The sequence below is a fragment of the Zonotrichia albicollis genome, chromosome 10 (assembly GCF_047830755.1).
Source record: "Zonotrichia albicollis isolate bZonAlb1 chromosome 10, bZonAlb1.hap1, whole genome shotgun sequence".
NCBI lineage: Eukaryota > Metazoa > Chordata > Aves > Passeriformes > Passerellidae > Zonotrichia > Zonotrichia albicollis.
The window spans coordinates 28,123,792-28,140,827 of NC_133828.1; the positions used below are offsets into that span (position 1 = coordinate 28,123,792).

The 17,036-nt window shown below is 36.5% G+C and overlaps 1 protein-coding gene across 1 annotated transcript in view; it reads right to left on the reverse strand.

Annotated features, from left to right (window-relative positions):
* The window catches only part of XIRP2 (xin actin binding repeat containing 2), a 38,091-nt gene that overhangs the window by 7,947 nt on the left and 13,108 nt on the right, over nt 1-17,036 (reverse strand). Inside the window, exons 2-7 of the mRNA XM_026791650.2 lie at nt 14,928-15,081; nt 10,977-11,113; nt 8,580-8,711; nt 2,693-2,800; nt 2,346-2,412; nt 1,529-1,662 (exon numbers count right to left, since the gene is read on the reverse strand). Coding sequence (XP_026647451.2) covers nt 1,529-1,662; nt 2,346-2,412; nt 2,693-2,800; nt 8,580-8,711; nt 10,977-11,113; nt 14,928-15,081 — 732 coding nt within the window. The remainder of the gene's footprint in view (nt 1-1,528; nt 1,663-2,345; nt 2,413-2,692; nt 2,801-8,579; nt 8,712-10,976; nt 11,114-14,927; nt 15,082-17,036) is intronic.

Genomic DNA, 17,036 nt, shown 5'->3' on the forward strand with positions numbered 1-17,036 from the left:
CAGTACTTCTGGCTTCATCTGGGTCTGGAGGATCATGGAATGGAAATGGAACAAAAGGTTGGTTCTCACAGACCTGTCTTAGAGAGAGGACCTCTCCTCTCTGGGTTTCATGCCACTGAGCATTATTTTTCTGGCCTTGTGAATGATGAAGGCAAAGCCATTTAGATGTTCCTGCTGCATATCTAAAATCAAATTCTGTGTTTCAAATGTGTAGAGGGATAGAATATAAGAAAATAAAGATAGTGTAGAAAGTAATCTTACCCCTAAGGAGTTGCAGCTGGGCCAATTATCAAAGATTAGGAACAGGCCTGACTTTAACAGGCCACAGCTGTAAGCAATGAGAAGAAGAGTGCTGTAAAAGAGTGGGGTGGCTGTTGAGAAGGGAGTTGGAATCAATTGGCTGCTTTGTGAGGCAGAAAGAGTCAGTGCCCTGAGGAGCTGGCCATGAGAAACACCAAGGTGTGAAACTTGTGATAAGGAGACAACAGTAGGGAACTCCTGCAATAAGATGGAGACACAGATCCATGACATAAAATATTAGAAAATGTTTTTCTGAGTGTTTTCTTAATATTGGATGTCAACAACTAAATGTCTTAGTTCACGTAAATTGCTTTAGCTACAGATCTGTGGACACAGTGGACTTTGTTGGAGAGCTGGCTGGTCTAGTGGACTCAGACTATACTGACATTTCTATTGGAGCTTTTGCAGAAGTATTGGGAGCTTTTCCTGTGCTTCCATGTATCAGGAGCAAATAAGGGGAGAGGGAGAAGTTCCATCCTGTTTTTTCCTTGGTGTAGAAATTTCCTGTCCTCTGCTTGCTAAAGTTGTAGCAGTGGCAGATGAACTGTTGAAGTCTTTTTTTTTTCCCTTTTTTCTTAAGCACAGCAATATAGAAAGCATTTTTTCTATTCTGCACAAAAGCTAGTTCTGCAAGCATCCAAGCAATAGGATTATAATAGGATCTGGAAAGACACAATCTATCAGCTATTGCTCAGAATGCATAAAACCAATCTTTTGAGCTAAGAGCTGTGATATTTGCATTATAGAATATATGTGAAAAGAAATGTGGAATTCTTGCAAAATGATGATTGAGCAGTCTTGGAGATTTTGCTGCAACAAATGCAGACTTTGCACTATGAGCATAACAAACTTTAGCTGTAGCTTGTGTTAATTTTAATTTCTTTTGAAAGTGGTATTTTCCAGGCTTCTGAGAGTTTGTGGTAACAAATTATACATATTTACAGATTCAAAACAAGGAAAGAGGAGACTATTCATCAGAGGAGGAAATAAATGCAGAAGTTTTTACCTTGAATTGTTTTTGTCACATACTGTAAGTACTTATAGAGCTTTCTAATGTATTTCATGTTACGTTATGTGCACTTATTTCCTGAAGATTATATATTCCCACAGCTTCCATAAATTACATTTTTAATCATAATTATTCGAAATAGAAAATCAGACAGCATGACAGACCAGAGTCTTAACTTCTAATTTGCATAAGGAAAGATCGCTCATTAAAAATACAGACCTTTACTTCTTTAGCAGATGTTGTGATCTCTCTGTCAGAGTGAACAGCCTTTTCCTGAGCTGCCTTCTCAATCTGCTCTTTTAAAATCTGTGTTACAGTCTTTGGGAGCTCTTCGTTCTGAGCTGAATTGATTACTGCAATGGGAAGAAGAATAAAAAAGATTGGTTTTTCTCCAACCTGCATTTTATGAAATAGATTTTATCAGTGAATTATAAAACATTAATATCTTGGAAAAATTGTGTTTAGCCTTGTAGAAGTCTAGAGAGTCATTTGATCAGTGCAGAACTCCGTAGAGAAAATGTCAGAATAATTGTTAAGGGACATGATATAAACTACTGTTTTGCCATACCCAAGTGGTGTGGCAGGGCCAAAGGGTGACTGAGATGTGTGGGAGAATGAAATGCATGAATTGTTGTTCAAGGGCTAAACTGCAGCAGCAGCACCGTCTTAACACTGTGATCTTCTTTGCTGTGATATTCTGCAGATTATTCAGGTCAGCTACAAACTGAACCTTGCCCATCCACAGCTTTTTATGTACAAGGACTGGTGTTTGCTTATATTTTCAGACAAGTTGTCAGGTCCCCTCTTCTTTCAGGCTACTCAGACCATGCTTAAAACCACATCCTTATGCAAACATAATCTCTTCATGCTGAATTCTAACTTCTTTCTGAAGTCCCACTGAAGTTAAGGAATGAGCTGTGCTGAGAATTGGAGCAGTGTGTTTTTCATGTTTAAATGCTAAGAAAAGTACATTTGTGGGAGTAAAGACATTTGCCATTGCTCATTTGTGAGCATTTATTCTCATGCCATTTCTTACCTGTTTCATGCTGAGTGAATGTAGAAGCCTTTTTCATTTCGTTAATAACTTGCTTGTGAGGAGAAACCTGTGCACAAAACCTTCACTTTACTCATGATTTAGTGCAATGCATATTAATTTTACATACTACTGAAACCATATTTAAAATATTGCATCAATGAAAAATATGAATGTAGATATAGAAATTATCACAATAAAACAATAAAGACATGAAAAACTTGTAGTGAAACACCTGTAAAAATTATGCACTCAGTAATGCAGTAAGCTCTCAGCAGAAAAATCCAGATCTTGCTGTAGCAAGAGGTAAAGAAGGAAGAAACAAAGCAGGTATGTATCAGTGTAGTTACCTCTTGTGTTTGAGAGGCTTCTGTCTGTTTTTCTTTGGAGGTCATTTCATTGCACTCAGCTTCCCTGGTGCTGCTTGATACTGTGTGGTGCCTGCTACTTGATGTTTCCTCAAGACAAACAAAAAAATTCACATTAACAGCTAATAGTAAATTAGATTTTTTTTTTCCTGAAGGGCTGTCAGAAATTAATTCTGATGGAAATGGTGTAACAAGAGCAGCCATTTTACAGCAGAGTGCCATTGTTTTTAATATGTATTGCTATCAGCTTTGGAACTGTCTTTTTTATAACACAGATGTCAAGTCTTTGTTACTACAGCAAGATGCTGGCCAGCAGATATGGCAAGGTGCATGAATAGATAAAACACATAATTGGACTGGAAGGGAGCAGAGGTGACAAGGAGGACTTGTTCTGGCTTTATGTGCTGTGCCGCCAACTTGTTGCCTGGCAGTGGACATAATGCTACTGCAGTTTTTAAAAGGAAGTGTAATATGTCTGTATGAGGTGATGATTCCCTGCATATGCTTTATAAAGTTCTTCCAATGCAAAAATAATGCTGAACTGCAATTGTAGAAAATGTGACCCATGAAGTAACCAAAAGATCCTGTAAAATATACAGGGTCTATATATTTTGTAACTACAAGCCTGACAACTGCAGTGGAATAAACAGTGTATCCTCAGGAGTTTAAAGCACTGTCCAAGATGTCTGTGTAAACTGATTTCTGAGTCTGTGTTTGGTTTAGCTTCAGATTCTGACAGTGATTTGTTTTATTATTTGAAGCCTGCCATCAAACCTGTATTACATCATTACCAGTGTCTATGGGGTACTTTGAGACTTAGTGATTAGAAGAAATAAATCTGAAAGACTGATATTATTAAGCAGTCCTGGGCTTCCTCTCCCATGCACACAGAGCCATCTAACGAATAATTTCACTCATGTCAAATTATATTTTCTTTTTCATTTGTTAGAAGGAAGCTTGTCTATTAGTTTCTACTGATAATAGGCTTTCAAATGAAAGGAGCTTCTGGTCCCTCCAGCAAGAGTTTCCCAAGTGTTCAATGTAACTTGAACATGAATGGAGGCAGTACTGTGTTTCTGAGATTGCTGCTGTACCTATAGGGCAGCATAGAGCTCTAAGCTTCCTGTATCTCAAGTCCTGATTACTACTTGAAATTCAGTTAATTGTGGGGCAAGAAATTACTTCTTTCTCTTAGTCATGCCATGAGAAAGCATATACGTATGGAATTTATTCCACCTTCAGACTAAGGAATGCTTACACTGCTTGCATCTCCATTAATACTTCTGCTGAATCAATATAGGAGTCATCTACTGCTTGGCCTGTGATTCCTGCCATGCAGTGGGCAGCAAGGGTTCTTAGATCTATGGCAGAGAAACAATGAGCATTCCCTCCATGGGCTTTAGTAATTCTTTTCCACTTCTGTGCTGCCAAATCTTGTTTCACCTCTAAGATGAATTAAAATTGTACAAACAAAGGGTAGAAGAAATTTTCTTATTGCTGTCCCAGTAAATGATTTAGTGCACTAACAGTATCGAAAGCAATCCTATCTGAGCTGTTGGAGTGCATTGAGGCTTGAGCAGAGCAGGTCACAGCATGTCCTGCTTTTACAGGATGTCCTGTTTTACGCTTGCAGGTTCTGTGTACATAACACTTGTGAGGGAGCTGCACAACATATGAGGAGATGCCGAGCTAACCACATATCAGGTTGAAAAGAGGCAGTTCAAAAAAGAATGAAGTGCAAATTTTTCCATCTATTCTCTGTTTAATAACTGTGGAGGTGTATGTCTAATATGCCTTTTCATTCTATATGGATATGCTTTTTAATATATTTATGCATATATATGCTTTTTCATTTAAGATAAGCTTTTCTGTTCTAATGTGCATGTTTTAGATATGTAATTCAAGCTCTCATTACTGGAAAAGCTCATTCATGAGATGTGAAAAATGTTTAGAGTAGTCATTATGTGTCCTTTGAATGGTGTGGGGCATTAAAAAGAAATATAATTAGACTTAATGTAGTCAGGAAGCAAATCTAATCTGAATGTCACTAGTGCTTTATTGCTGTAACTTTGGTACTGCTTATGAAGTAGTTGCCATATTGCAAAAGAGCATAATAATTTAATACTATAGCAATGGCCATTGAAAATGCAGCCCAAACATTATGAGCCAGATTTTGATGATATAATTAAACAGCCTTTCTCTGGGCATGCTGGGAGGGAGAGGGACATGGAGGATTTCTTATTTTGTGTGTCAGTCAAAATGGCTAATTGAAATTCAAGTAACAGGATGTTAAATGCTGCTTGTTTATTACTCTGAACAAGTGCAGAGTTAGACCACCTGTGGTTTCATCCCTCCTTTGTAACTGCCAACTGGTGGATATAGCATTACTGCAGGTAGGATTAATTTAGTCTTCCCCATTATGTTTTGTAGATCCCATGGCCTTTGTAGTATATTCTGTAAAATTGATCAATTACATTTTATTTATGGCATAAGTAAGTTTCAGAAAACCCTTTCAGCTGGATGATTGTTGGCATGCTGCTTGCTCGTGGACAGTTTCTTTCAGGCTTCTTTATCCTCCAGTCTCTCACATTTGTTTCCCTTCACCCTTTGTGTGGGCTGCTGGCCTTGCCATGCACATCTGCATGGTGCTTAACACAGAGCACTGTAGTGTACTGATGTGTCGCTGGGTAATAACATGCTCTAACCTAAAACAATGCTATTTATAAATAAACATGTAAGGCTGAGAATAAGTCTGTATAAGTTTTGTTACAGGAGTGTTTTTTTATGTAGGCATTCAGATTCTGTTACTGCACGGAGCTGTAATTGCTACACGTGTTTTAGGTTAGTGGCCCATACAACAACTTTAGTGCTTCTGTACTGCAATAATTTAGATAGAACAATTACTGATAATTCAAATCTTGGCACATTTTTCAATAAGAATTCTGTGTAATTTAGTAATTTAGAACAAGATTTGCTTTTTTGTGCTGATATTTTTAGTTTTCTTTCGTTCTAATAACAATTGAAACATACTTTCTCTTTCAAAAGTAGAATTGTTTTTCAGCTCAGAATATGTACACTACATTATATGTAAATATGCATAAAACATGCATACAGTTCTCTATGTCAGTATGTGTTTCAAGGAGATCAAATGGCTCAGAGGTTCATCCAAGCACAAGAAAGACTTTTACTATCTCACAACTGATGCATAATGTGTTGAGCTGAACTGTACCACTGTTATGTGGTACAACATAATATTATATCAACATATAATCTGTCAGAAGTTGGCTAATATAATATTGTTTATGTATTGCAAATTTAGAACTTTCTGTTTTGAATGAACAGTATGTACAAACTTGTAAGCAGCAGTGGAAGTAAATTGGAATCCTGAATCTTCAGTTACAAAGTTAGTGACAATGGAATGACTATTTGGCATGGATCTTCATTTCTTCCTCAAAGCAATGCTTTTTTATCTGTTTATGTTCTTTAGCACAGTCTCGCTGCACATCAGCTCTGTGAGAGTCTTGCAGAAATTTCATAAAAGAACTTCACTTATCTGCACTTCATCCCTATGATTTGTCAGCCTTGCTTATTTGAATTTATATACTTAAGATGTCTTGGGCATTATATGAAAGATTTTCATAAAAATGTGAGGTGTTCACCATTCACTGACATTGTCCCGTTATTCAGTCTTTCTCTCTGGCAATTGCTAGAAAATTGGCAATTGCTACTGTAGCCATCTTAGAAAATTCCTCTGGAATGACCCTGAGTGAAGGAGAAGTAGCTATGCCCGTGTCAGTTCTGACATTGTGCACTGAATGGGTGAGTGACTATCAGAGGTTTTCTCTGTATTCCACTCTTTGCTGTGTTGGAGGTTCAGCTCACTTGCCAGCTATGGCTCATTTCTGACACTGGGCACTGAGGCTGTGCCTGAGCCATCAGGGGGCTGAGCCGGGGTAACAAGGCACTCCAGGCTGGCACCTGCCCACGTGTGACACCACAGCTCGTGGCCCCTTCTCATCTTGGTGGCTGAGCTAGAAGGTGCTCATAGTGCCAGTGGTCAGAACACAGACCAGGTCTCTAATCAGACTCTGGTTGAGTTTATGAGCACAGGGCAAGTCTGTGGTCAGCTTTCATTGCTGCTCACCATTTTGGACAAGAGTATATTGAGCTCTACTGGTATTATGACACCTATTACAAAGAACCAATTTCCAGTACAATGTAGGGAGCTAAGAGTGATGGCTGCTGCCTGAGGAAAACAGGAAGATTAATACTTATTATTTACATATTTGATGACAATATTTTGAATTAAGTCATGAACTCTTTATAAAGTAATTGAATGTGTAGTAGAATGTTCATCTATTTAGATTACTTTTTAAAAATTTAATTGCATCCTTATTTTATCTTGGATTAATACTTTGAATTTATCCAGATCTGGAGCTCTGTCTTCAAACTATGTGTTTTCTCTGTTTTGCCCCCGGATGGATCCAGTGACCTTAAATAATCTTTCAATTACTTAAGTGTATAATCCCATTTTCCAAGAAAGTGCAGTTATGTTACATAGAAATGGGATTTTATGGTCTTGCAGTAAGTTATTTAACCTAAATTTAAAGATGGTTCCATTTGGTCTGAGTGATTTCATTTTTCAGTGTATGTGACTATTTCTGCTGATGATTTGAGAGAGCCTCCTGAACTAGCCACAGAGGAAAAATACATGGATAAGTGTTCTTTGAGGTCACATCTTGACTGGAGAAATGGAACCATTCTAGTGGCTTTTTGGAGAGATGGATGTCCTGGGAAAATGCACCTAGACATCAGAGAAATGAAGTGATTTGGTTCTGTGTAAGAGAAAAGTCACATAATTTCTGTACAGGGCTCTATATTCCTTCACCCATAAAACTGGCAGGTAGAGTAGGACACATCATCTGAAAAGCATGTACACAGCACTTCCTATTAGCACTGATTATGCACCATTATGGCTATGTCCCACTATGGCATTTTTCTGCTTGCTTAAAGATGTATTCATACCCCTGCAGCAAGCTGTGTCTTCTTCCCTACAAACTGGAGTTTTGCTTGTTGTCTGTGCAAATTGTTGATATAGATATTAATGTATAAGAAATGAGAGATTAGTGGTAGATATGATGATACTTAACATTAAAAGAAGCCTGTGGCAAAATGTTAATGTGTCTTTTTCTACTAAGCTAGGAGAACAATATTGCTTAAAAATCTCTCCAAGAAGTGCAGGATGGTAAATAAATTTACTGTTTTTCAGAGTGTACAGGATGGATTGTACAGCATTTTATTGCAGCGGATTCACATAGTACAAAATCGTTATCTCCTACAACAATTATTCATGGTATAGCCTAATGAAGCAATGAAATGTAAAGGTCTTTTGTCTGAAGTAACACTTAGTTACTGCTTTGTTCTACTTTTATGTAATGTCTGGGTTTTTCTGTGCAATTTTTGATCTGTCTAGGGAAATTTATTAGATTTAATTCAGTGGAAGCAGGAAACTCCTTTTGAAAGAGAATGACTTAACATCAAGTGCAATAAATGGAAAATATCACCATGACACATGATAATGTATAAATCATAGTCTTATAGACAGGTTTTGGTATAAAATACTCATAGTAATAATCTGCTTTACTCAATTTAAGTCTAGTTGAGTCTAATCTATAGTGAGTGTCCATCTGCATAAAAATATATGAATCCTGTGGTACGTCTCAAATATTAAATTCTATGAGGATGAACACTAGAGAAATGTTGTCTTAGTCATAATGAAAACTCATCAGTAAAGCAAGCACTAATATTTTTTTCCTCAGTTATCTGGCAGGGCAGACCAGGTTTGATAGTATTAAAATGCTGTTGTTACCTGTAGAGATCTTTGCTGGTGCTGGTACTGAACAAAGGTCTTTTTTGGAGACATCCTTTGTACTTTCTCAAATTGTTTCCTCACTGCTGCCAGGCCACCAGGCACAGTACAGAACTTGGTCTTCTGTGAACTCTAGAGCGATAAAGTAAGACCAGTTGTTTTCTATTTGCACATAAAGCATACTTCTATGAACTTTTTTTTTTAAGCTGGTTAACAGCAGTATGCAGGAATGACTCAGAATCATAAATACTGTTTTTGCCAAGTTCATAGACCACTGCACAAGAGGCATACTTGATGATTTAGACAACTTAAAGGTATGTTTGGCCTGAATCTTGAGCACCAAAAGAAGTAAGTCCCATCTGCTTCACTGGCAGTAACAACCATTTTCCAGAACAATCTGCTGTTCCCTGTTCTACTTGTCTCTTCTGAATTCTGTGGCATTCAGAGTTGCAACAGAGGACCACAGAGTTGGTCCTCTGTGTTTCCAGTGGGCATTGTTGAAAAACATGCAGAGACCTTCAAGCTGGCCTTAGTGAGACGACCTTGTCTTCCCCAACAGCAATGAAGGTCACAAGAGGGCATTTACCCTCAGGCTTCCTGTTCTAGTTCTGCCCCTTTTGTCATACTTTTTAGATGGTATTGGATGAAGCTTTCAGCATTTTAATTTATTAATCTCTATACAGAAAAAAGCCCACCCAAAAATCAGGAATATATTTGTAATGAAGCTACTAAGTGAAGTTTACTGCTAATATATGAGTAAGTAAGCAGACCATATAAAACAGGTTGTTTTTTTTCCCTGTGATGAAGACTGCATGATTATATATGTACATGGATATATGAGTTTGGAAGGTAATTGTTTTAATGAATTAACATTTCAGGCCCACCTTAACAACCATTTGGAGATATTTTGAACAGGTAAATGCAATTATGGGTCCTCCAATGAAATGTATGAATTCCCTTTAATGAAACCAAATATAAAGTTCCTTTTTTCAGGCAACCATCCAAGAAATTGTGAGATGTTTTTGAGTATAAATGAAATAGTTCCTAAGGGCTCAACACAGGTTGGGTCAGGCTTCATGCAGTTCTTTTCATTGTGAGAGAGGGTACTAACTTCAGCAAAGTTTGTAATTGCTGGACTAGAGAACTGGGACCTTCTCAGACAGGTGAAATGCAGGAATCTGCTCTGAATACACACCAGGCAGTTGGGTCATCAGGAAGGAGTTTGATGGCTGGAAAACACCTGGACTCTGGTGGCTGTTTTCACTGTGTGGTTTCTGGATTATCCAGGCACCCAGAAGGTCCCTTCAGGCAATGCCAACCTGTTTTTCCTAGACTGAAGTGCAGGTAAGACTGGGAATTCTCTACAACTCTACTTGCATATGGATGAAGATAATGTCTGGTGAGAGCTGAATTGTAATCCTTCTTTTGCCAGGTATGGTCACTGATTTACAGAAGTTACTCTGGCTAGTTTACATTGAGAAGAAGGTGTTCTTTCCATGTGCTGAAAGTTTAGTGAAAACAAAGACCATTGTCTTTCTCATGTTAGAACAAGCCCTCATAATGCCTTCATTCCTTATACAAAGGATCTGAGCTGCAACTTCTGGCTGGGATTTTAGCATATGGTAGAACCACAGTTTTTAACCCGTAGTGTTTCTGCAGAACTGACGAACATTTTCCTGGCTGAGATCTGAAGACACAGTTTTCAGGTATTCTGGATTGATAATTCACTGTGTAGTGAGGAGGTCTATTTTAATAATTTACAAATTCTGTTAACCAAATACATTCTGTGCTACATGGTATCAATACTTTAAAATTTGCAGTAAAATACTTGATCCTATTGATAGACATTTTGAGACAGTTGTAAAACAAAATTAAGAAGTATTTTTTTCGTAAGTGCTCTTTTATATAATGCCAATTTTAAATAATTTTATTACAAAGCAATACTTATTCATACACGTTCTCTCATAGAGTGACTATTTTAAAATGCAGCAATTTCAAATTCTTTAGTTTGAACAGCACAAGGCCTAAACTTCATGTGCTTTTGAATATGATTTTATTATTTAGTAATAATTTTAGTAATGCAGAAGCTGCTGGGTATCACAAGCCTATAGCCCTAATAAATGCAGCTCATGCAACAGTGAAAGAAAAACTCAGTCCTTCTAATGAGTTAAAGGGAATTGTCCAGATGACCAAAGCTCCATAGCATGAAAAATCTCTCTCAGCAGAGATAGAGACTGATGCATCAATTAGTTTCCTGAGTAGGTTTGTTAATTTAGGTGTCAAATTTTGGTCCCCATAATGGTCCATCAGTCGGCTTGAGTAAATAAAGAATGCAGGATGTGTCACTGTGCAAAGCAAATGGAGAGGTAGGAAGGTAAGAAACCATTGATATCTTACATGGGCAAAGGACACAGCAGCCTTGTACATAGCCATTCTTTCTTTAAAGGAGACAGTCTCCTGGAAATCCAGCAGTGTGTTATCAGCCCTGGGAGTGCTGTCCTTAGATAGTCCTCTTACAAGTTTGCGAGACTCCACTGTAAGTACAAACACACATGGTATTTTCTAAGAGGAAAATAAGTACATTTTTCTAAATCTTGAGATAGAAGCAGTAGCAAAAAGAAAAAGTATCATCAATTTTTAAACAAGTTTATCTTATTTTCAACTTAGAGCTTAGAAAGTACAGAAAAATTTAAGTCAATGAAACTTTTCAGAGTGGGGAAAATTTCTTGGGTAAAAGCAACAAGCATTTCTAATTTAAAAAAATATAAAATTTAAACAACAAGCATAGTATTTTTCTAATAGTGTTATATTTGCATTATTTTATCCTGTGAAAAGTAATTTTAAGTACTACAAGTAGTTTATTATAATTAGATCTATTATGTTCTAATTAGCCTTAGACTTTATAGTATTTGCTTACCACAGTCTGAGTCTATTGTAGATTACAGTTGTTTACTGATCTTTCACTAGGATATGTTTTAGTTGGTTTAGTATTACTAAAACCTTATAGAACATTATCTCCATTGCTAACTACATCTCAAAGTTGTTTCAAGGTGTGAAGAGGTTATAGGCTTACCTAGAAGTATTGGTAATTCAGCTACAGTGCATGTGGAGGCAGCAGCTCAGAGGATGCCTGAAAAAGCAGCTCTGAGTTACTAGCACTAGGGGGTTCTCTGCTGCTTTCTGCACTCATTTGACTGTGTCAAATAAATTCCATATACCCCAGAAAGTGCCTTAAATTTAGTGTAAGGTTATTTTCCCTTCTTTTAGACAAATAGAATATGTTGTGATCATCTCTCTTGTCTGTGACAGGAGAAATGCAACCAAAAAAGTGACTTTTGAACAACGGTCTGTTCCTCTGGCACAGAACATAGTGCCAGGGAAGGGGTATCCCACCAAACACCAAGTTTCCAAGGCACATCTGGCCTTTCTGCCCATTCCCTCTAAAGCTGGCATAAGTGTTCAAGATTTGGATATAGCAAGCAAATATCACAAGTAATTCTAATCTTCAATAAAAATCAGATAGAGACATGCATAGAAGAGTGATCTCAGTGTAAATATACTCAGTTTCTTAGTATTTTTACCTGACCCTACTCATAACTTACAAAAGGAAAATTTTCTTTGCTGTTATGCTTATCTCATTCAGTAATTCTGCATATTTCATATTATCATGGTAGACAAAAGATTTTTACAGTTCAAGAAATAATAAGAGCAGCAGTGAAAGAGTCAGTGAAAGTCAGCTGAAAGTAAAAGAGGTTTTTAGGGGAAGAAGAAATGAGAAGAGAGAAAACTGCAGTTTTTCAAATAAGAAGCCTGTGCATTAAACGAATGCCAACCAAAACCATGGAAAAATTGAAAGTACACTTTGGCAACACAGGGGGATAGTCCACCACAGCCAAAAAGTGTCAGTTAATATTTAAAGGCAGATTGAATTATGTAACACAGAGAATGAAATGTATTAGCCATTGCCTTAATTTTTAAGAATGTTAAAAATCTTTCTTGGTATTTTGGTTCAACAAGGGATTTTTGGATTGTGCATAGTCATAAGCATGTGAATGGTTTCATTAAGTGCAATGGGAATACTCATGTGCATGAAGTTAGATGTGGTTTAATTCCTTGCTGATATGAGGCCAATGAATTTAATGGCCTGTTTTAAAAAACATTTTAATAGATACATATTATTAACCACTTGGGGAGTGAAGGTAATAGAAACTATTCTCTTGTTAGCTTTAAAAGCTTTAAACAGAATTTTTTTTGTCTTAAGAAGCTAGTTAGTTTACAACATAATGTGAAACTCTTTGTGGTGGTATGAGAGATTAAATGTTCTGAACCTTTGCTCATTCATTTTGCTCTAAGCTTTGCTCATTCAATTGAATTTGAAGGTGTAATATATTCTGATTCTTTCAGAGATAAATGTATGTTTTTCTGTTGAACTAGTTGGTAAGAAGAGCCTTATCAAGTTGAGCTATGCCAACAAAATCTGTTTGCCTTTGTCATATGGGGCTTGTATGATAGTATCTATTTCAGAGAATTTAGTTCTTTTATTAGTCATGAGTTACATAATTCTATAAAGTAAATGAAGCTTGAAAAATCATCTGTGTGTAATAGAACTTCAGAATTCTAGGTTTTTGCTATTTTTTTATTCCAACATTATGCCTGCATAGCTATCCAGTATGGGCTTCTCCAGCATATGAACACCAATATGAGCATTGCCTTCATTGTTTTTCAGTGGAGACAACAGAAGTTTTTGGTACTCAGTCATAGAGCAGTAAATTTTGCTCAATACCTCTTCTAGGAAAATAAGATTTTGGTCTAACTGGAACATTTAGGAAAAACTTGCATAGCACTTTAGTGGTTTGAGGGTATTGTTCTTGCAGAAAAATTGAGGCAAGTTGGCATATATTGTTATTGGTTATAAAAATCTCAAATCTCACAGTGATGGGAGAAATAATCTATGGATCAGCATGATCTTATTTTTTCAGGACCTGAGTATTTGTTCAAGAGCAGTTTCAGATTTCACTGCCTGACTTCAGCTATTAGAAGTTTAAGAGTTTTCATGTGTGGTTTCAAACTAAAATGAGCCTATAGGGAATTTACTTCTCATAAGGCTGTCTGAATCCAAAATGGGATATTATGGCTCTCACAGGAACATAGAAAAACATTATCCCCTGTGGGGCTGTCACATTTTTGGAAAAAGCTTAATGTATAAGAAGTATGAATTGTTGACTGTGCATTTTTGCATAAATCATATTCTTTGTTATTCCTGGTGGATCAAAAAATGCTTCTGAAACATGCTGTGCCATATTTAGACTCAAAGGCAGAGTGGATGAGGAATGGAGGATTGTGTTTCCTTGTCAGAGGAGAAAAAAAAAAGGCTTTGTGCTAGAAATCTCTAAAAGGAGAAGTAGAAAACACCCCAAAATAGTCCTTAAATCCAAAGATACCTGAAAAACTTCAGGAGATGTAGAGAAGCGGTACAAAAAATACTGCCACAAAGAGAATTGTAGCTCTGTTGAGTTAATGTTAGATAGTTGTGGAGTGATATGGTCATAATATATAATTATCTTTCCAAGAAGAAATGAGCAGGTATGAAAGGTCTCTTTAGTATGGTAAGGGAAACAAGGAAAACAGATAGCCAATGGCTGAAAGTTAAACTTGATAAAAGAACTGGTCTGTAGTTTAAACAATGAGCTTAATAAACTTAGCAACATTAGCTAAAAAAAGGTCTTACGAAGTTCAGTTTCCCTTTTCCTTTATAATTCTAGAGTCTGACATAGATAAATATGCAGTCTAAACATTTTCTGATTAAAGAGTGGAATCAATAATTGATATTTTGTAGAGAGCTTATGAATTTTATTGGGAGACTGGACAAGTCCTTTAATGCTGTTTATTTGGATAATCTATTTTATATAAGGTCAAGTCCTAGACACTTAGAAGTCAATAAGTGGTATTTAATCAGAAAATTTGATCATGCATATTCTTTCTCTGTTAAAACAAACCAAAGCACAGATATAGCAACTTTTTGATATCCTCATGCATTGGTCTCCAAAGCGGAACATGTGCACCCCAGGGGCTGTTCAAGACTCTCCTTTGGGGTGCAGCAATCTCATCTTTTTTGTGAATAAACACTTTTTAAATATTTCTTTTTTCATCCATCCTACTTTAACTTTTATTTTGGTATATGATGCCTAAGGTTTTACTAGTACAGTAGTACACGTACATGATTCATAAATATATATACAACATTGGGAGGGCAGACTCATAAATATTTTAATCGTAGAGGTGACCATCAAAAAGATTTGGAGACCACTGCCTTAAAGCAAGGTATCAGGTCAATGGGGTGATACTAACCTCCAGAGCTGTTGCTGTGGCCATTTTCTGATGACATCTTTTCAAAGATTGCTCTCCCTCTTTTCACACTAGACTCCTCCTGAGAAATGGCAGAATGGTTCCCAGGCTGACTCTTCAATGGTGATGAAAGTGAATTTCTCTCACTTTCTGTTTCCTGTTAGAAGACATCAAGAACAGGATATGTGTTACAAGTTATAAATAGGAAAGAAATGTGGGTTTTGGGGCAAATGGAGTGTACAGACAGCCAATGGATTAAACACCATTTGCTCTTTTAAACACTTTTTGTGCATAGAAAAGGTGACAGAGGGAATTCTATTAACTACATTTATCATTATGTAAGAATACATAAAACCAGCAAATAATGTCTTGGAAATCATATGTAGATGAGCATTTGTACTTCAGAAATTTGATTTTCAATTCTGCTGTGACTTATCAACTGAATTTAAGTTATCACAGCAGTGGGCCAATGTTCCATGCAGATAGTTTACACAATATTATTAGCATCTCATAATAATTCTGTGGCCTCAGCCCTTCAAGGCACAATAGGTAAATTATTGTCAGCTAAGGCTTTAATGTGTTGCAGTTTGTGTTTTGGGGTGCTTCTCCTTCCTTCCCTGCAATCAATGTGCTGCTCAGTATGGAGTTGGACACAATGGCTGTAAAATCTCATCTACAGCTCTTATTTTAAGTAAATAACTGAAACTGCTGTAGTAGAAAAAATACTGTGGTTTTGGGTTTTTTTGTGGTTTTTTTTTTTTGGTTTTTTTTTTTTTTTTTGTGTTTTTTTTTTTTTTTTTTTTTTTGGAAGGGAATAACTTGGAAGGTTCACTGGGTCTCCATTTCCTGTAAAAGAAGTACAGTATCAAAATAAAAAGGGACTAGGTGGTTGGTCTGGTGACAGCATAAATCTCTCCAGCAAGATTTTGCTGCACTTATGTGGTAGAGCACTTAATTACTTGAATGGTATAGGTTTTCAAAATGTACAGGCTTCATTAGACTACTTCCTTTTTATTGTTTGCAGGCAGCTTTATTATTGTATACAAATTTTGTGCTATTCTTGTATGTGATCTGACTGAAGTAACTTCTAACTGTTTTTAGACTTAGATATTATCCATGATTTGTATAAGAAGCAGAATAATTTGACCCCTGAGTAGATTATCCTAGGTTGGAGAGTATTTTCCTGTAACTACTGAAAAAAGAAAAAAATATAATGCATTGCAAATTAGTGAATTCTTAAATAGAACTCTTACAAAGGAAATAATGAAAAATAAATTGTAAAAGCCATTTTTGCAGTGAAATGTAAGCAATTTATGTGTTCACCTTGAGTTTTATGAAACTAAAAGCGAGCAAGCATTGCAAATGTACTTTTAAAATTAGTGCATCCCTGGCAATCAAGGACAATTGTGCTTCACCCATCTTTAATAAATTTGTGCTTCTCTCAGACCTGCTGCTAGTTTTTATCTTAAATATGAGTTGTATTTCACATCCTGACCAGTAGTCATTCATTCTAAGAGTGTTCCTTCCAGCATATGTGCAATAGGTTATGCCTTGTGGAAATCCATCATTTTTTAACAGTCTGTCTACTTCTGTGACTTACAGTAGCTCTTGCTTGACAGCAACAGGAAGTTTTTGCATGATGTGTCAGCATTGAAAAAAATTATTAGACCATAGAGGCTAAAGGTGTTTTATTACCAGGAGTATTGCACAGGCCACTTTTTTGGCAAAAAATACCCAAGGTATCACCAGTCATCCATTAATTTGTTGCATCAATCTGTTCCCTCTTCCTCCTCTGTTCCTTCCACAACCACAGCTGCTCCTGAATGAAATGTGAAAAGTGGTTGGGTATAGTGGGTAGTTTTAGCAGAAAGGCCGGGAGGTACAAACAATACACTGGAAAACCTAAACAAATTTACCTAAACATGGCCCAGGGGATCTTAGCCAATGCTGTAAGGTTTGTTGCCTTTTATTTATCAGTTGTACAGATTTAATAATAACAACAAAACATAATTGGTTTTAAACTAATTCTAATTATTCTGTTAGTGCTTTTACAGTTAGAAGCATATTTCCCTTGACTATTATGGAAAGTATTTTTGGAGGCTAATAGCAAGG